Source organism: Caretta caretta, chromosome 10 (genome assembly GCF_965140235.1).
Source record: "Caretta caretta isolate rCarCar2 chromosome 10, rCarCar1.hap1, whole genome shotgun sequence".
Lineage (NCBI taxonomy): Eukaryota > Metazoa > Chordata > Testudines > Cheloniidae > Caretta > Caretta caretta.
The window spans coordinates 79,121,186-79,140,956 of NC_134215.1; the positions used below are offsets into that span (position 1 = coordinate 79,121,186).

Here is a 19,771-nt window from a genome sequence, read left to right on the forward strand (position 1 = left end):
GATCAAGGTTTAAGCCTCCGTAATGCTGAACACGCATATCTGTTCTTTTGAAACTGGAATCAAAACCACTGAAAGCTTCCATAAAAAGTTACTCTTTATTGGTTAATATGATACCTTACAATTTTGTTTAAAAGTGAACTTTTCTCTTGCTAGAATGTAAGTTACTTTCTCAAATATGAATGTCTTGAGGCAAATGAGATACCTGAAACTTTAGTAACTTTACATTTTGAAAGGCAGGCCTTAAATCTTTAAAGTAAGGAATGCAATTAGTGATAGCACCCAAAAATTGCCAGTGATACATCTAACCACATGCAGTATGCATACACTCAGTCTTTGACTGAGCAAGTCAAGTGCATGCAATTGCATAGCTGACATTTTTGAAAGCCAGGCCCTAATAGATAACACCTGCCTCTCGCTGGAGAAAAGTTTTACACAGTGCTTTTGTGCACCAATCTAATTGTTATGGGTTATGTGTGAGGTTACTTGATGACTGGTTCTCGGGGGAGAAAAAAAGGGGGCCAGAGGGAACAGTTGTAAACCACTGGCTCCAGTCCATTGCATACGGCAGCATTTTCCTCATCTCTCCTCACACACCTTAATAATCATACTATATAACCTCCATTATTCTTGTGAGACTTTCATGAAGCATTTAAAAATACAATTTCCAGGTAAAACTCTGAATCCACTAAGAGCTATACGAATTAATCCCAGCTTTAGAAACTAGATTGTTTTAGAGCCCCTGTTTGCCTGAGAAAGTTCTTCAAACAATATTTGAGTCAGTCCTAGAAAACAAATGAAACAGGAAAATTTGGACCACTTGAGACTTAATGTTCTAAAAAGTGCATCTCATATTCTTTCAGTGCTGCTACTGGAGAAGTCTGTCTGCAATGGAGTGATGTTATGGTCATAGGCGGCATATTCAGAGGTCCCATTACTTGCTGCTTTGAGTTGCTGAGCAGCGTGTGTAAGCTGAAATGCTGCATCGGGATGAGCTGTATCAGGCAGCAGTGTACACTCCCTTTCCAGCATATCCGCCACTCCTTTTAAAAGGTCCAAAAACCCAAAAGCCAAGGCTGCCTTGCGTAAACGGTTGAGTTCCTGGAAGGGAGAAAAGCCCCATTTAAAGTTATTTTATTCATTGCAAATTTGTTCACTCAGGAGAGAGATGGGGGGAAGGGGGCCTTCCAGCAAGCTTCCTAAGTGCTATCAGCATAAGAGTGAATTCTAGTGCTGGTGCGAGATTGGAGACAGCAGATATAGCACCTTAAGGTGTTAGCTTTCCCACAACACCCTCCTAGTGTGCCTCAGCAGCTCTCGCCCCCAGTTCCAGGGCCTCAGGTGGATAGCCCTCCAGCTTGCAGAAGGGTGCGCTTTGTTATCTGCTCTATTTCAGCCACGTTGTCCAGCAGAATTTATAGAACATGATTTTCTTAGATTGTAAACTCTTAGGACAAGGACCACAGCTTTGTGTGTGTTTATAGTGCACATACCAGAACCCTGGTTGGGGTGTCTCTTGGGGTTTGTGTCACTGCTAGGCTTGAGGGAAGAATTATGGTCATAGTCTGGTTTTAGAGTGGTACAATGTAGCTAACTGTATCTGGCTTATTGGATTTCTTGCCCTCTGCATCATAGGTGGAGCACACAGTGATAATTGACTTTGTTACCCACGTATAGGCTGCTCTCTACCTGTGCTCTCGTTTCCTTCTGTGATGCCCTTTGATCCCTCAGTATTAGTAATATCTGCTGCCAAAGCAGCCCTTGATTTCTGCCTGGGAGGCAGGATAAGATTGGGTCTCCTGCTGCTCTCCAGTTCATTCCAGAGTCCACCTGGCAAGGGGTGTTTGAAATGCACACCATTTCTGCCCTTCCCCATGGAGATGTGTACACCACCTCTGGGATACACGGGATCGCAAAGGGTCACTCACTCTCAGACCTAGGTCTCCCACAATTGAACCCTATATGCTCTCATGTGAGAGGAGCTTAGATCAGGGGATTCCAGGCTATAGCTTTACCAATCTGTGCAATAGGTCAAGTACCTACCTCCCTCACTAGGGCTGTTGAGAATTAACGTTTGCAAAGCACTACAAGCTCTTTGGATAGAACACACAGAGAATTATTAACCTCATCAGTCAATGCGCTCTATAGATCAAACTGTATCGGTACAGTCACATGTTACATGCAAACCCATAACATGTTACTCACTTTGTAGAATGTTTGAGTTTTTTCAGGGAGTTTTCTTGCATTTCTCAAGATCTTCTGTACATCTGTCTGGAGGGAAAAAAAATACCATAACTTTTGGGGGAGGCTGCAAGAAAGAAAGAATCCCCAATTATACTGATAAATAATCACTTGATCATTCCCGCAGGCTCAGTGATCAGTCACTGTTTATGCAGCTCATACAAGCTACCATACAAATGGTTTACACACTAAACCAGATGCCAGGCAAAGCTTTCATTCAACAAACTATGTGCCAATGTGTTTTAATTATGACACTTCAAACAGGAAGCTTTAATAGGAATTAAAGAAAAAAAATTACGCTAGATGGAAGTGACAAGTATAGAGACCCTTCTTCTACTGCCCAAGTGAGACGACCCTTTCAAAACATTGATACTGAACTGTGCAAGAGCAGCAAGGCTAAGTACTGAGTTGCTACCTGGAGGCCGCTTGGTTTGATCCACACAGTGACATTCTGCGCATAACTGCGCTTGTTTTTGGGCTGTAAGGGGAAAGGGCTTTTATTGTCATCTTCACCATAAGGATTTTCTTTAGCATCTGAAAGAAAATAAAGCTTTTTAAGAATAAGACATGACAAGGGCATTAACATAGAAAACATCAAATGCACGAGAGACTTTAAAATCAGTTTGGTTACTACCTGAAATAGGCCCAAGCTGTGCCATTTTCCCTAGCCAAGGCAGGGGCTCAGGACCAGGTTCAAAGAGAGACATCATGAGGTTTGATTTCTTCTTACTATCAGCTTGGGAGTACAGCATTCCATGCCATTCAGGCCTAAAGAAATGAGCAGATTGCTAAGGTCAAAACCGCCCATTCCTCATCCCTAAAATTCACCTCCCACCCTCGCTACCTTGGGGCTCTGGCTTTCATTATTTGCAAATTATTTACACCGTCAGTGCAGAGTCACAACACTACTAAACATGCTTGTCAAGCCACCTGGGGCTCACGGCTTGGTGTGCAGTATTTCATAGATGACTGGTCCCAAAGCATCACCCCCAAAAGGGACTTTTCAAAGAGAAATGCTCCTCCATACCCGAACTGAACAATGGCCACCATGCCTTCCACTTTAAGGCTCCCATGCAGCAGTACACAGAAGTTGGGTATTTTGCCAGCAATTTGATTAGCTGAATTCTCATCCTCAGTGTCATCAGTGATCCCCGGACCCACCTCATCACCTTCTGTGCAAAAAAAAAAAAAAAAAGAACAAAAACGAGGGAGATTCACACTCACTAGCGCTGCTTTGTTTTCTGTCATGCTCACCACCTTACAACCTCTGCCCGGCAAGTCACCCAGCAACAGCCACCTCCTTGTCAACCCAAAGCAAACCACCCTACAGGGCAGTTCAACAGAGCAACCTGCCTTACATACAGCACAGGCTCCAGTTCCCCAAAGCTTCCCAGGCTGTTGGCACTTTGAAGAAGTGAGGTATTTCAATGCTGTCGTTTCTGGGCAACGTCAGCCTCCTGTCTGACAAGCTTGATCCTTTGCATTAAGCCTCCAGCATAGCAGTGGCCGAACAGCTTCCACGTGGGACGCCTGGGCACGTGGGTGGTGTGGCTAAAGAGGCACAGCATGGCACGTTGTTCTAGTGCGGTGGTTTTCAAACTTTTTGTACTGGTGACCTCTTTCACACAGCGAGCCTCTGAGTGTGACCCTCCCCCCCTTAAAAACAGGCAGTTTAATTTAATTTAACAGGGGCGTGGGGCTGTCAGCCCCACAGAGCTGACAGCTTGCGACCCCCCTGAGGAGTCACAACCCCCAGTTTGAGAACCCCCATGTCTGCCCTGCTCTGGCCTCAGTCCAAGTGAAACCTCAACTTTGGGAAAACCAGACTAAAATACAAGGTTCCAACACAGTGCTGGTTGCAAGTGACCCCTTTTAAGGGAACCCTGAACCCCTCCCTTCATATGATTTTTTTTTGTCATGAGCAACTTACTGAGTTTTAGGAGCTGAAAAACAGCTGTTCTTTAGCCATCAGCATGAAGTTCCCACAGGGAGGAAAGGTTTGGCACAAAAGAGGGCGAATACATAGAGCCAAAACCCACTAACCGCATATTTGGTCCTTTCAAATTTTCCCAAGAGAAACCTCATATTTCCTCATTGCTCCACTTGAGGAGGCGTACCTAGGAACCACACTGAAAGGGCAACAGAAGCCCTTCTGAATGCAACCACAAGCACACAGCAAGTACAGACAAAGCAAAGCCTGAGATTTACGCAACCTTCCTCACTACTTACACCAGCCTCCAGAGCACAGATACAAATGTTAACACAGGTGAGCAGTAGCTAGTGTTCCTGAATAACAATGGATAAATCAAAGCACAAATACCAAGCTCTCAATTCCACCACCCACCCACCCCCGCCACAAGGTGGGTGAGGTAATATCTTTTATTGGACACAAGCTTGTCTCTCTCACCAACAGAAGTTGGTTCAATAAAATATTACCTCACCTACCTTGTCTCTCTAATATCCTGGGACCGACACGGCTACAACAACACTGCATACAAGCTTTATTCTGAAGACCATTTAAAAAAACCCAATCCTTACAAGCAGATAAAAAGATGCATTAAATATTCAGCTTGATTCCTGGCCTAGAATTATTTTTATCTCTAAGTTCAAAAAGTTCTATTTATGATGTCACTAAAGAGACACTGTCCCTCTTATTAACGATGCTGTTTTATGTACAGATGCACTGTTAAGAATACTCTTTTTAGAAAAGGTAAAGAGCTTGTGTTTAAGTTTTTAATTTTAATGGGAACATCAAAAAAGTGTTCTCCAAATAGCATGACACTTGTCCTTTAAGAGAACTTTGGAATGTCTGGCTCTTATCTACCACCAGCAACCTTGAAAACCTTGTCAATTCCAAACAGTGCAATGTTCACTACTAGAAACAAAAATGGCTCACCTTTGTTGAGTGCAATGGGCAGTACCAAGTGTCTAGATAATACAGGAGGGCTAGAAATATCAGCTATATCTATAAAACCAACTATTTCTAGATCTGCAAAGAAACAAACAGTCACAAGTCAGCCCTGGAAACAGCTGAGGATTTATTCATGTTAAGTTTAACATCAAAATAGGAATACTCTTCCTTAGACTGTGAGCTTTTTGAAGCATAGACCATATATAACTACAGCACTTTGCACAACGGGGCCCCAATCTTGATCGGGGCCGCTAGGTGCCACTGTAATACAAATATTTACTATACAATAATGAGTAACTTTAAGATGAGCAGTTGAAAAGCAGCTACAACAGACAGAACCTGGTGTGTCTAATGGAAGTTATCTATGAAATATGTTGTTATACATCATGCTTTTTCTCATTGGTACCTAACACTTTACCCATAGCAGAGAAATAACGAGTCATCTTTAAGAACAAAGGGGCAAGCTATCTGCCCTGATCCACGCCTTTGCACTGCTCAGGTGGCACAAATGCCCCACCCCGGGATAGCCCCAGTGTGGAGAGTCCCTAGCAGATATAAAGCCAGGATAGCCGCCACCTACACCTCTATTGCCAGAGCTCCTGTGCAGAGGGCAAGGAAGGGGAGTGGCCAAAGCATGATGCTCTCTGATTATGCCCAGCTTGCACATGGTCCTTCAGAGACCATATCCACCTGTCACAAGTTAGAGGAGCCTCCAAGGCTATTCTAACTTGTGCTGAGGCCAGGAACTAGAGAACCTGACAGCCCTCTGGTCTGTTGCAAAGAATCTGTCCCAAAGGCTGATAACATTGATGTTTTCCATAGCTAAATAATATACTGCTTAATTAAACTCACAAAGACATTCAATGGTTGACTGAAGATGTTGAAAGGCGTATTTTAAAGGATGTAGAATGGAATCTCATTTATATCCAATTCCCCTATCTCAAAGGACCGGAGATCCACCAACATATATTAAATACAATTAAAAGTCCTCTTGTTTGGATAAGTTTCATGCCCCCAATGTCATTCAGTTGCACTATTTTCCAGTAGTTAACTCAATTAAAAATTGGATGTATACTAGTCCAAATTCAGTATAGAGCCAAATAAAAAGTGTTATTACTGTGTTCCCCACTCCAGATGGATTTCTCTTGCAGCTGAAAAATCAAGGAAACTTGGGTGGCATTAATTTCAGAGTTCCTACTTCATTTATTAGAGTAATTTAACCTTAATTGTGCACCCATCAGTTTTTGGAAAGAACCACACACTTTTTGATGAAGAATCCAATAGAGCCAGATATTGTTTAAGACATGTCACAGAGCAGGTTTGGGAAAGCAAGTTACCACACAGAGTTACCTACCAAGCACTCTACTGCCAAATTGTAAAGCATAAAATCAAAACAAAAGCACACAAGGCCAAGCGCACTGCTGAGGATGAAAGTTTACTTTGGCATAATAAGCAGGCCTGGATTAACCAATGTATACTCTGTGCACTTGCACAAGGCCCCCATCTCAGGGGCCCCTGCCCACTGGATTTAAGTGAGTGCATTGCAATCTGGCATGTGGGGGTCGCAATTCTGTCATGATGGGGGTGCAGTCGGGCAAATTTAAGTGAAGGTGGGGGGCCCTGCGATTTCCATAGTGCATAGCACTCCAACATTCTTTAAATCAGGCACTAATAACGAATAAACCTTCATTTGGTAGGTCATATCTGCAAATATTGCAGAGCGTATTCTCTCCTTGAGGTGCATTCGCTCATTTACGCATTGTGTGCATGCACCAGTGACAGAATGGACCCCCTCTTCCCAGGTGAAAGTTTGGTCTTTGGGATGGAATGAGGAAGGTTGCACTCTGCACAATTGTTTTTTAAAGTGAATTTAGCAGTGGTGAGAGGGGCAAATTAACACTCTTGGAGAATGAAGACATAAGTAAGGGCAATGCAAGCTTCCTCCATGTTCCAATGTCTCAATATCAGCCTTTGGAGGGTAGTTCAGACTCTACAGGATTCAACCCTTGGTTTCTCTGCTGAGGCTGCCAACAAAGGTGCCAATTAGTTCCAACTGAGATGGAGCAGGGAGGGTTTGTGATGCAGGTAAGTCTAATAAGAACTGCCCTGACACCACCAGCTCATTTGCCACTGAGCACCCATTAGAGGATAATGACTTCTGCTCGCCTCCAACCTGGACTGATTTCAGATTAGTTTCCTAGAAGTGAAAGTCTCCATATCCTGAAGCAGCCAGCCTACTTCTAAGAGACACAGCCAGAACCCACAGCCCAGGGGTGCTATGGTGGCTTTAAGACACCTGTGGACCCTCCCAGTTTTGGGCTGTTCCATGGGCCAAAGCAGTCCTCACTTAGATAGGTCTGAGTGGTGCCTAGATTACATGAGGCTGTATATGGGCAACCAGAATCTCAGCAGGATTATGCACTGCTGCCCTAGTCCGAACCTGCCCCTCCTGCCCTCTACATCAGGCTTGCAAGGGAGTCCATGGAAGATAGCCCACAGCTGTCTTCCACACTTCCTGCAATGTGGGGATTCTCAGATGGCCACAGATGGGGTTTTAAAAACTCTTCTATGCCCCTCTGCCAGGTATACAGGGGCCAAAATAGGGTGAGACTCTCACCCTCTGATGGCAGATGTAGCTGGCCATTGCTATGTTATTGGAGACTGTATTCCATTCTCTTCAGATCAGAGAGAAAGTGGAGGGAACAGGCACTATGCAGGGTAGGGAATGTCAACAGAAAAAGAAAAAGTTAACATGACAAGTTTAAAAAACAAACAAACGTTTGTTACCTGTATTAATTGCTTTAGGGATGGGATCTATTTCCTCATCTATAATGAAAGGTTCTGGTCTGGGAAATACTTGCACATCAGATGTTAAGTGACCACATTTGAGAACAGCATGGAACGGTGTATAAGCCAGGTCTATTAGTTTTCTAGAACATGATCATTTATTATTAGGGAAAAAGTAATACAAATCAGTTGAAAATAAGTTTTGCAAGCTTGTTTAAGTGCATTATACTGAGCTCCCAAAATGCATTTTTTAAAAAACCTTGAGTTAACTCAGTAGTTCCAGCATTGTCAAATTACAAAATGCTACAATACGTTACAGACAAGGTGGGAGAGGTAATATCTTTTGTTAGGTATTAGATATTACCTCCCCCATCTTGTCTCTCTACTATCCTGGGACCAACATGGCTACAACAACACAGCATATGTGATACATTATGACATTTATGGCAAATTAATAGCAGCTCCTGAAAAGCCTATGACCTAATCAACCTTTCAAGTTGCCCAATCACTGACAAAAGAAAAATCAACAGAAGTTGCCCAATCACTGACAAAGATAGCATCCATATCACTGTAGGTACTGATGCTACTGTTTTTAATTAGAGAGTGAACGAAACAAATATCAGCCTTAACCAATGAAAGTCAAAGATCAATCAATAGTCGTCAACATATTGGACTAAGAAAGAAAAAGAAACCTATGAATCAAAATAAAACAAATCAAATGCCTTGCTTTATGCGTCTTTGTTTTCTTTACAGATGTTAATTTCAGAGTCACGTTAGTTACAAAAATACTAACCCAAACATGGACTGTACATTCTTCAAGCAAAGGGGTCCATCGATGGTAAAAATCTGTCCCTCCCCATTATTCAAATCTACAAGTCTTTCCAGACAATCTAAAGAATCTGAGCTCTGGAGCTGCACACACACAAAAAAAGAAATTATACCCTTTTAAAAAAAAAAAAAAAAAAACAGCATAAGAACAGAAGATGCAGTAGACTGTTTTTAAGGAAATATATGCACATGAGAGTAAAAGTCTGAGGCCTGATCTACACTAGAAAATTAGGTTGGTTTAACTACTTGGTCAGGGGTGTGAAAAATCCACACGTAGGCAGTGTTAGGTCAACCTAGCTATTGCCTCTCAAGAGAGGTCGGTTACCTACGCTGACGGGAGAACCTCTCCCACTGGCACAGATAGTGTCTCCACTGAAGCTCTACAGCATCACTGCAGTCGTGTTTTAAGTGTAGACAAGCTCTACGTCAATAAGAAAAAGATCAGGACAACCTTATCTCGCTAATTTTTAAGGAAGCCAATGTTTCTTCCCCACAAGAGATTTACTCCTAATGTCACATTTATTATTAGCCCAGAAGGTTGTCCCCACATTGGGGTTCGTAATACATTGTTTTACCAAGTCAGACCTAGCTTCCAGCTCTTACATTAATAGATTCCAAAGCCAAAAAGGGTCATCTAGTCTGACCTCCTGTATAACGCAGACTATAGGACTTCCCCAAAATAATTCCTAGAGCAGATCTTTTAGAGAAACAGCACATCTTGATTTAAAAAGTGCCCTTGATGGAAAATCCACCACAACCCTTGGTAAATTGTTCCAGTGGTTAATTACTCTATTAAAAATGTACACCTTATTTCCAGTCTGAATTTGTCTACCCTCAACTTCCAGCCATTGGATCGTGTTATACCTTTGTCTGCTAGAATTAAGAATCCATTATCAGATATTTGTTTTCCACCCTAGGTTCTTATAAACTGTGATCAAATCACCCCTTTACCTTTTCCTTGTTAAGCTAAATAAATTCACAGATTCTCAGTCTTCAAGAGCGCATGAGTGCCTTTGATAACATAATACTTTATATTTCTATAGTGCCTTTCCTCAGAGGATTACTTAGGCTATGTCTACACTACAGATGCTACAGCAGCATAGTTGTGCCGCTCTAGTGACACTGCATAGACACATGCTACATCAATGGAAGGGGTTTCCTGTCACTGGAGTTAATCCACCCCTCCGAAAGGCGGTAGCTAGGTTGATGGTAGAAGTCTTCCATTGACCTAGCAGTGATACACCGGGGCTTAGGTTAGTTTATCTACGTCTCCAACGGCTGTGAACTTTGTACAATTAACTTACATATATTGCAGGTGAATGTGACCCAATTATCACTAAAACCAAAACACATTACCACCAGATTATTAGAATAAATCTTGGGGAGAATATGTGATTCTGTAAAAACAATAATCACTCAGTGTAACAAAACCAGCAAGAATTTGTTAAAGGAGTCACCTCTTCTAGATTAGCCATGCACATGATGTATAACTTGGACGGGAAGGGGAAAGGCAGTGGAAATCGGTTGCTTTCATTTCGTTGGTTGCAAGTAGCTAAGGAGTGCCTCAGAGAGCCTCTGCCAATCCCTAAACAGCCATCAGTTACTAGAACAACCTAGTGCACACACAAACACACAAAAAAGGATACATTAGCATTTTCACCTAAACACATTTCTTCATCTGCCCCAATCCTGCAAACAATTACACCTGTGCTTAGCTTTACTTCTGTCAGTAGTCCCATTGGGACAACAGGGCTTAGTCCTGGAAATCCCTACTCACATGAGCAGTCCTGACTCGCAATGAATTAATTACATAAGGATTACTCCTGTAAGGTTTGCATGTAAATTGTATATTTAAGCAATTAACCATTACAAATATAATGCTCTACATAATAAACAGTCATCTATATTTTAAAATTTAATGAAGAAAATAATGGCTAGGATTTATTTTTATAAGCTATAATCAGACCCTACTACTAATGAACACAGAGTAACAATTAAAAGTAAGTTTTTCAGTTTTAAAAAGCCACACCCCCTTTCAGTGTAGAAACTACACTGCCACAAGGAATTCCAACTGCTGTGCAACTCAAGAGCCTCAGAGGAAAGATACTCAAGAGTGCAAAGTATTATAATCACTCGACAGAACTTAGGAGCCAACCCAATTCCCACTGAAGCCAAATATGGGCCATAAAAAAGAAAATATCTGTCAGGTACATCGGTCCCTCAGTACTTTGCTAACTATTACAGCATGTCTCAACCCTTTCTGGTTTTTCAGCAGCAGCACTATGGCACTGATGTGATATTTTTCATCCAAATGGATCCCAAAAGTTATTTACACAACATTGCACTCTAAGGTTAAATAAAATCATTGGATTTGTTTGCAGTCCACTGAAATGCTGCCATTTCTGGGATGGAACATGGCAGCGGTGTGGTGTTGCTGTGCACCAAGAAACAACAGTTTTGGCTAGCAAGTAAGGAATACCAACTCCAGCTGAAATTAAGCATTTATTCTTTCCATCCAGATTTAGAATCCAGGTTTGAACAGGTGAGAGAACGCACACTTTTTATTCCTCCCTCTTCCTCAACACACCTGTCACTTTCATAGCCTCATTAGTGCTTGTGTTTGCTCTGATGCTTGAAAATAACCTGCCTTACTGTAACAAGAGTTTGCGCATTTCCCATGGCCTTTCATCCCCCAGTAACCTGATGGGCTAGCACAATGGCCTATGGTGGCAATAAGAGATCACCCTACTGAAGATCTGATATATGCCTGATTTTTACATCTTTCTAACTGTTTGGTTCTGATCTCTGTTTTTTCAAGGGGTCTTTTATGGCCGTATTACAGGCAGTCCCAATCCACTGAGCTGCAAAATCAGTGAATGCAAATCGTAACCCAACCAACAATGAGGGCCAAATGTAGGCTTTTTCCCCAAGAAGGAGCACTGCATGGGAGGGGAAACCAGACCCAAAGCTGTAACAGCCCAGTGGAAGTTCTGAGTCCTTTTAGCTGAGCCCGGCAGATGCAGACACAGTGGCTCAGGGATCAAAGACAGAACACATTCAGCAGCAGTCCTTACTACTGCTTCAGAGTAGGGGACACTCTGGGGAAGAAGGAGGATCCTGGGAACTACAGGCCAGTCAGCCTCACTTCAGTCCCTGGAAAAATCATGGAGCAGGTCCTCAAAGAATCAATCCTGAAGCACTTACATGAGAGGAAAGTGATCAGGAACAGCCAGCATGGATTCACCAAGGGAAGGTCATGCCTGACTAATCTAATCGCCTTCTATGATGAGATTACTGGTTCTGTGGATGAAGGGAAAGCAGTGGATGTATTGTTTCTTGACTTTAGCAAAGCTTTTGACACGGTGTCCCACAGTATTCTTGTCAGCAAGTTAAGGAAGTATGGGCTGGATGAATGCACTACAAGGTGGGTAGAAAGCTGGCTAGATTGTCGGGCTCAACGGGTAGTGATCAATGGCTCCATGTCTAGTTGGCAGCCGGTATCAAGTGGTGTGCCCCAAGGGTCGGTCCTGGGGCCGGTTTTGTTCAATATCTTCATAAATGATCTGGAGGATGGTGTGGATTGCACTCTCAGCAAATTTGCGGATGATACTAAACTGGGAGGAGTGGTAGATACGCTGGAGGGGAGGGATAGGATACAGAAGGACCTAGACAAATTGGAGGATTGGGCCAAAAGAAATCTGATGAGGTTCAATAAGGATAAGTGCAGGGTCCTGCACTTAGGACGGAAGAACCCAATGCACAGCTACAGACTAGGGACCGAATGTCTAGGCAGCAGTTCTGCGGAAAAGGACCTAGGGGTGACAGTGGACGAGAAGCTGGATATGAGTCAGCAGTGTGCCCTTGTTGCCAAGAAGGCCAATGGCATTTTGGGATGTATAAGTAGGGGCATAGCGAGCAGATCGAGGGACGTGATCGTTCCCCTCTATTCGACATTGGTGAGGCCTCATCTGGAGTACTGTGTCCAGTTTTGGGCCCCACACTTCAAGAAGGATGTGGATAAATTGGAGAGAGTCCAGCGAAGGGCAACAAAAATGATTAGGGGTCTGGAACATATGAGTTATGAGGAGAGGCTGAGGGAGCTGGGATTGTTTAGCCTGCAGAAGAGAAGAATGAGGGGGGATTTGATAGCTGTTTTCAACTACCTGAAAGGGGGTTCCAAAGAGGATGGCTCTAGACTGTTCTCAATGGTATCAGATGACAGAACGAGGAGTAATGGTCTCAAGTTACAGTGGGGGAGGTTTAGATTGGATATTAGGAAAAACTTTTTCACTAAGAGGGTGGTGAAACACTGGAATGCGTTACCTAGGGAGGTGGTAGAATCTCCTTCCTTAGAGGTTTTTAAGGTCAGGCTTGACAAAGCCCTGGCTGGGATGATTTAACTGGGAATTGGTCCTGCTTTGAGCAGGGGGTTGGACTAGATGACCTTCTGGGGTCCCTTCCAACCCTTATATTCTATGATTCTATGATTCTATGACACTGCTGAGCCCAGCACCAGCAGGTGCTCTGTGTTTGGCCATGCCCCTTACCTGCTGACTGTGCTCCCTGGAGCTGGGGAATGCAGGCAGGAGCATAAACCAAGCCTTCCAGAAATGGTAGGGAACTGTTCGATTTTGTAACACGTAGGTACATCAGGAGGGAAAGGGGATCAGTGTTGAAAGGGGTCCTCAAACATTTTTTTCTCTACTACAACACTGCACCTGAGCCAGAGATGGCAGAAATTAGCCCAAATGTTGCTGCTGATTATTTTATGGAAGGCCTGAAGCATTTTGTTGCCAGAGTGGCCAGCCAAATATATTCAACTGATAATCTGCAATTTATAGAATTCACCAAATACTGCAAGCTGGATTCTGAGAACAGTCAAAGGCGGCAACCAATCATTACCTGGCAGGGAATCGCAGCACCCCATTCCTGTTGCACAACATTACAAACCCCAACCAGTGCAGATTCTAAGCATGTTTTGTCATAATCCTCCATGTTACTTAGGGCTTCCTGGAAAGAAAAATTACACATTATCCTGCCTGAGTGGACAACTGTTATCAGGGAGCACATGCAGCTTATTGAAAAACAGGAAGTAATTCATAAATACCTTCCCTTCCCACTGTACCTTTATTAGGGAAGTATTGTATTCCCAAGGATGATCTGCAAAGTTTTTAAAAAATTGGGTTTATGCCCTTTTGTAGGATGTAGAAAGCAGGCCTGAAAGAACTGAAGTTTGATTTGTTTTTTTAAGTATTTTTCTGATTTCCTTTATATTAGAAATTAAAGCCTGAAAGGCCACATATTGACTGGGAAACAAGTGAAATTCTGACCTCACAAACTGCAAGTAAAAGCTGAGAAGGAAGGAATTTTGGTCCACAAAGGGTACAGACCTATTTTTAAAAAAATCCTTTGCAAGTCTACTAAGAACAGTACAGTCAAAACCTGGAACTACGTTACTCCCTCAAGTAAAACAAAATGTCTACTCTCATTGTTCTGATATTTCAACCCCCCAGAATACATGTGAAATAATAATCATTTACCTCTTTATAGCACCTTCCATCCAAATCTCTCTAAATGCTTTACAACCATTAAAGGTTCCTTTACTGACACTGAGTAGTACTTTACGCCACAAATAGACCCAGTGAAGTCAATGGGAACATAGTTGCTGCTTTAAAGGGTACTATTTGTTGGTATCACAATATGACCTTAAGTAATATAGCCTCACAACATGCCTGTGAAGTGGGTCAGTGATTTTATACCCAGTTTATAGATGTGGAAACTGAGCCACAGAGTGCTTGGCTAAGAGCCTACCATGCAGGAAGTCAGTGACAGGGGAAGTAACAGAATCCAAGCCTCTTACATCCATATCCAGTCTTTAACATCAAACTATCCTTCCTCCCTCAAAGGACAAGTTTATACGGGATCAGAAAAACACCACATAAAGTGTCTGATGCGCCAAAACACACACAGAAGTACAAGCTAGAGCAACTTGGTTAGACATTTGGCCTGGATAGAAGATTTCCACAAGGCCAAACAGCAGCAATGAGAATGTGGTAGAATTCATATGGTAAAATATGGAAAACAGCAAAGGGAATTTGTTCTCAGCAACGTATGTAACATCCCTCCACCCACGGCTCCCTGCTTATGACCCTGTGACCCTCACTCCTGGCCCTGTTTGTCATTAGTTATCCCCTGTATTTACATGAGATCTGGGTCTGGTAGCTCCTCCCCTTAGGCTGGGGGAAGGGGCCTTCAGATGTTGGCAGAAGCAATCCCAGATTCCCAATAGGTGCCAGAAAAACCATATGTAACATAATCAAGTAACATGAAACTTGGAGACAGGTTTCAGAGTGGTAGCTGTGTTAGTCTGTATCAGCAAAAAAACCGAGGCGTACTTGTGGCACCTTAGAGACTAACACATTTATTTGGGCATAAGCTTTCTCATGTTCTCTGTGCATATATATATCTTCCTACTGTATTTTCCACTGCATGCATCCGATGAAGTGGGCTGTAGCCCACAAAAGCTTATGCCCAAATAAATTTGTTAGTCTCTAAGATGAAACTTGGATGCCTTGTCCAGTCTCTTTTAAAGCACTGAGAAGCTTCTGCAATTTTCAACTTATAACCAAATTCCACCCTCAGATAAATTGACGCAACTCCTATTAGGGTCAAAGACTTTCAACATCATATACCATTCAGCCCCAAGCTCCTTCTCAGATCTTATCTCCTTTCCATGTTCTCCCCACCTCCCTCCACTCTGCCAGTCATGCCAGGCCTGAAGCATCCTTCGTCACTTTTCCCACTCTCTTCCTGCTTCCATGTTACCCCAGGCACAAAATGCCTTCTCTAAACCGGTTTACTTTATTCAAAACCCTTCCTGGAGCTCCCTTATGCTGTGTCACCTCTGAAGAGCACATCAAAATTCTCACACAAAACAGGGAAGTCACAAAACCATCAGTGTATGGACTTGTCTCCTCAAGTATCCTGCTGATCTCATTACTGGAACCCTCATACCCAACTTTGCCTTCATTAGCCCTACCTTGTTGGGTGACATCTGAATTTACACTGTAAGCTCTTCAGGACAGGAAGTGTCTCTTGACTTGTTTTGGTAAACTACCCAGCACACTTTTGGATGTTCAGACGACATTACAGGCAACACTATCACTGACTTGTCTGATTATAAAACACAACTTTCCCCTGCCTCAGTTTCCACATTTTAAAATAGGGATAACACCCACTTCATAGGGTTGTTGTGAGGCTTAATTAACAGTGCATAAAGTGATACGAGATCCTCGGATAGGAAGCCTAAGGTTTCACTGCAGTTCTGAAACACACAGAATGTTTTGAAGAGTAGTGACTTGCTGATCACAGTATGTTCTTTATAAGGCGTACCTGAAGCGTGTTGTAATCTCTTGTAAAGGGAACCATCAGTTCCCAAAGCGAAGAGAAGACCACCAAGGCTGTAAACTCAAGTTTGTAATTGGTGGCCATGTGCTCAAACAACATGGTCAATCCATGGACAGCCAGGTGTTTCCGTTGATACTCTTCAGAGCCTTCCACAGAAACAGGCCGGGTCATGGAGAGCGACACGTCCATCACCACCACAGTCGGCATGATGATCCTTTCTCTGCGTAACCAAGAGGAGGGATTCACTGCAAAAGGGGAAAAGCTCTACAGAGTGATTATCCCAAAGCATTGAAAAGAAACACATGCCCTGTCCAATCCTACTGAATGGCCCAAAACGAGGCCACATCACGCTGTACCACTGACAACACATTAAGACTTTTACATGCTTAAAACTGTAAAGTGCCCCAAGACTGGGTTATGAGGGAATACAGGCAGTTAGCTGGGATAAGAGGGGTAGCTAGAGGTCAAGAACAAGGGCTTGCCTATATTTTAAAATTAATTTGGATTAAAGGTATGAATTTAAAGTGCATTGGCTATTTGAGAATAACTCCATGTGTGGACACACTTATTCTGGAACATGAGTGCCTTGCACCAGTTTATCTTGAATTGAAACTGGGCTATGTGGTCCAAGGGGTTTGTAAAAGCAGGCTGCTAAGTACTGTTGGATAGAGCTGAGAGAGGAGGAGAGGCAAAGCAGCAGCAGAAACACCACATAAGCACCCAAAGAAGGCAGCAAGGATACCCCAGAGAAATGCGGTTGTAGTGAGCTTTTGGAAAGCTCAATGGATGGCAAGATGCTTGGAACTGTGAGCAAAGAAACCGTCTCCTGCTGTTTGAGTCCTTCTGTGTTCAGGGAAACAGGACATTGTGTACATTCTTGTAAGTAAGCAGGATTGCATCAAAGACACACCTGATTACGTTAACTATTTCTCCTTCCAAAGAGCAGGGGGTTGCATAGGGCTGAGGCTGAGAACAGGAATGGGATATTGGGTGGTGCTGGTGGCGTAACGATTTGTTGATGTCCTGGAGCTTTGTGTTTAAAGGGTCCCAGAACTGGGATAGCAAGAAAGGATCTGGACTTTTTGGAGGGAGATAAATGTGTGTGCGCAAGGAGGAAGGTGGTTAGCTAGAAAGGAAGATACAGCTTTGGGAAGGCAGGACAGGAACAGCAGGAAGGGCAGAATTTCAGGGTTCTGGGACTGAGGTGTGGGGTAGGATTCAAGGAGTCCCAGAGCTGGGATAGTAGGGATGGCTGAGGGAAAACAGGATTCAGAGGGATGGGGGAGCAGGGAGGGCTGAAAGGGACAGGTTTGGGCAGAGGTCCCAGAGTAGAGAAGTTCGGATTTGAGGGAACCCAGGGAGGGTAGATTTTGGCAGCAGCCCAGGACAAGCGGACAAGATTCAGGAATCCTGAAGCAGCAGGAGATCAGGGACTGAGACAGACAGATTATGGAGGTGTCCCAGGTCTGGGGGGGGGACTGAGGGTCCCAGGAGCTGAGGGAACTGATAGACGCTGATGGGGCAAGTTTGGGAGAATTTCAGAGCTAGTGCGGGGCAGGATTTTGCGTCCCGGGGGAGCTGATAGGGGTTGGCGGCTGAAGGGGCAGGTTTGGGGGAATCTTGGAGCTGGTGGGAGGAGCAGTTTGGGGGCAGGGGAAGCCAAGGTTCAGGGTCTTGGGAGCTGGTGTGGAGGTTTGGGGGCAAGGGGCACAGGTTTGGAGGGGGTCTTGGAGTAGCCGGGGGAAACTGAAGGGCAGGTTCAGGAATCAGGACGCACTGGGGGGGGAGGTTTGGGGGGTGCTGTGGCAAGTTTAGGGGTCTCAGGACTGGTGCGGGGCAGGGTCTAGGGTCTAGGGTCTCAGGACTGGAGGGGGCAGCGGGTCCCAGGGGGAAGGGGTCGGGGCTGTGGGGCACCGAGGGGGCAGGGTCCGAAGTCCCCGGGCTGCAGAGGGCCGCGGGGGGCGAGGGGGCGCAGAGGGCAGGACCCGGGGCTGGGGGCGCTAGGGGGGCAGGGTCCGGGGCTGTGGGACGCGCAGAGGGCCGGGGCACTCGGGGGGCACGGGCCGGGGCCCCGGCCTCTGGGGGGCAGGCAGAGGCCCGGACTCAGGGTCCCGGGTCTGGGGCTCTCCGCCCCACCGCTGCAGTTCGCGGTTCCGCCGCCCGCTCCCCCCCCCCGGCCCAGCCCGGCCCGGCCCGGCCCGCTCCGCTCACCCGGGCCCGAGGCCTCCGCAGTCCCAGCCCCGCCGCCGCTTCCATCAGTCCGGCCCCAGAAACCTTCCCCCGCTGCGGAGGCCGGAACTCAGGGGCCGGGCCCAGAGCGGCCCGCTGCAGGGGCGACCCGGGCAGGGGGGGCTGGGAGGTGCTGTGTGGGGAGCTCAGTGGGGAAGGGGGGGAGCTCAGTGGCGAGGGAGGTTGCTGGGGGGGCTGGGAGGTGCTGTGTGGGGCAGCTCAGTGGGGAGGCGGGTTGCTGGGGGGGCTGGGAGGTGCTGTGTGGGGCAGCTCAGTGGCGAGGGAGGTTGCTGGGGGGGCTGGGAGGTGCTGTGTGGGGCAGCTCAGTGGGGAGGGGGGAGCTGGGAGGTGCTGTGTGGGGAGCTCAGTGGCGAGGGAGGTTGCTGGGGAGGAGCTGGGAGGTGCTGTGTGGGGCAGCTCAGTGGGGAGGGGGGAGCTGGGAGGTGCTGTGTGGGGCAGCTCAGTGGGGAGAGGGAGGGTTGCTGGGAGGGAGCTGGGAGGTGCTATGGGGGGAGCTCAGTGGGGAGAGGGGGGTTGCTGGGGGGGAGCTGGGAGGTGCTGTGTGGGGCAGCTCAGTGGTGGGGGTTGCTGGGGGGGGAGCTGGGAGGTGCTGTGTGGGGCAGCTCAGTGGGGAGAGGGGGGGTTGCTGGGAGGTGGTGTGGGGGGCAGCTCAGTGGGGAGAGGGGGGTTGCTGGGGGGGAGCTGGGAGGTGCTGTGGGGGGCAGCTCAGTGGGGAGAGGGGGGGAGCTGTGGAGGGGAGCTCAGTGGGGAGAGGGGGGTTGCTGTGAGGGGAGCTGGGAGGTGCTGTGGGGGGGAGCTCAGTCGGGAGAGGTGGGGGGAGCTGGGAGGTGGGGAGAGGTGGAGGGTACTGTGGGGAGAAGTTCCATGTAAACATCTGCAAAACTTAACTGATTATCCTCCTTCAAATTCGTCCCTAAACGTCTCCTTTCTGTGATGCCTACAACAAGCTTGACAACACGTAGGCTGCTGGAGGTGCATTGTTTCAAATAGTCCTTTGAAGCTCATCACACTTTCTAGTTTTCACACTGGTTATGTCTCCCCCCAGAGATGTTACATACAATCCCACAATAATATACACACCTTTGCATTTCTAATACAATGAACTCCTAAGGTCTTTAAAATTAATTCAGTATGGTTTGGCCTTGGAAATTGCCAGAAATTGCCAAATCTGCCACACCTAGCTCCTGGGGTCTTGTGATTACGTGAAAACCCCACCTCTCTCCACTGAGCTCTCCTGCACAGCCCCGCCTAGCTCCCCCCCCCCAGCAACCCCACCTCTCCTCACTGAGCTCCCCACACAGCACTTCCCACCTCCTCCTCAGCAACCCCCCTCTCCCACTGAGCTCCCCC

At 45.8% G+C, this 19,771-nt stretch overlaps 1 protein-coding gene across 7 annotated transcripts; it reads right to left on the minus strand.

The window, feature by feature from the left end:
• Positions 1-76: 76 nt before the first annotated feature.
• INTS14 (integrator complex subunit 14) lies at positions 77-18,560 on the minus strand. 7 transcript variants are annotated; one of them, XM_048866687.2, is made up of 12 exons: positions 18,383-18,557; positions 16,157-16,391; positions 13,667-13,774; positions 10,222-10,377; positions 8,730-8,878; positions 7,937-8,079; positions 5,135-5,227; positions 3,266-3,410; positions 2,873-3,006; positions 2,654-2,772; positions 2,203-2,268; positions 77-1,098 (listed from the first exon to the last, which is right to left on the minus strand). In XM_048866687.2, exons 2-12 carry the CDS (start codon positions 16,376-16,378, stop codon positions 847-849), a joined length of 1,587 nt encoding a protein of 528 aa, XP_048722644.1. In that variant the 5' UTR covers positions 16,379-16,391; positions 18,383-18,557; the 3' UTR covers positions 77-846. The 7 variants fall into 7 exon arrangements, with proteins under 7 accessions (XP_048722644.1, XP_048722641.1, XP_048722640.1 ...); XM_048866684.2 differs by having other exon boundaries at positions 16,157-16,416; XM_048866683.2 differs by having other exon boundaries at positions 8,730-8,848; positions 16,157-16,416; positions 18,383-18,552.
• Positions 18,561-19,771: the final 1,211 nt, after the last annotated feature.

Coding starts and splice junctions, on each gene's coding strand:
- INTS14 (XM_048866687.2), bottom strand. CDS start 16,378: ATGCCGACTGTGGTGGTGATGGACGTGTCGCTCTCCATGACCCGGCCT. Junction 3,411..5,134: donor GCCCATTGCACTCAACAAAG/GTGAGCCATTTT, acceptor TTTTTTGCACAG/AAGGTGATGAGGTGGGTCCG. Junction 3,007..3,265: donor GTGGCCATTGTTCAGTTCGG/GTATGGAGGAGC, acceptor TCATTTCTTTAG/GCCTGAATGGCATGGAATGC.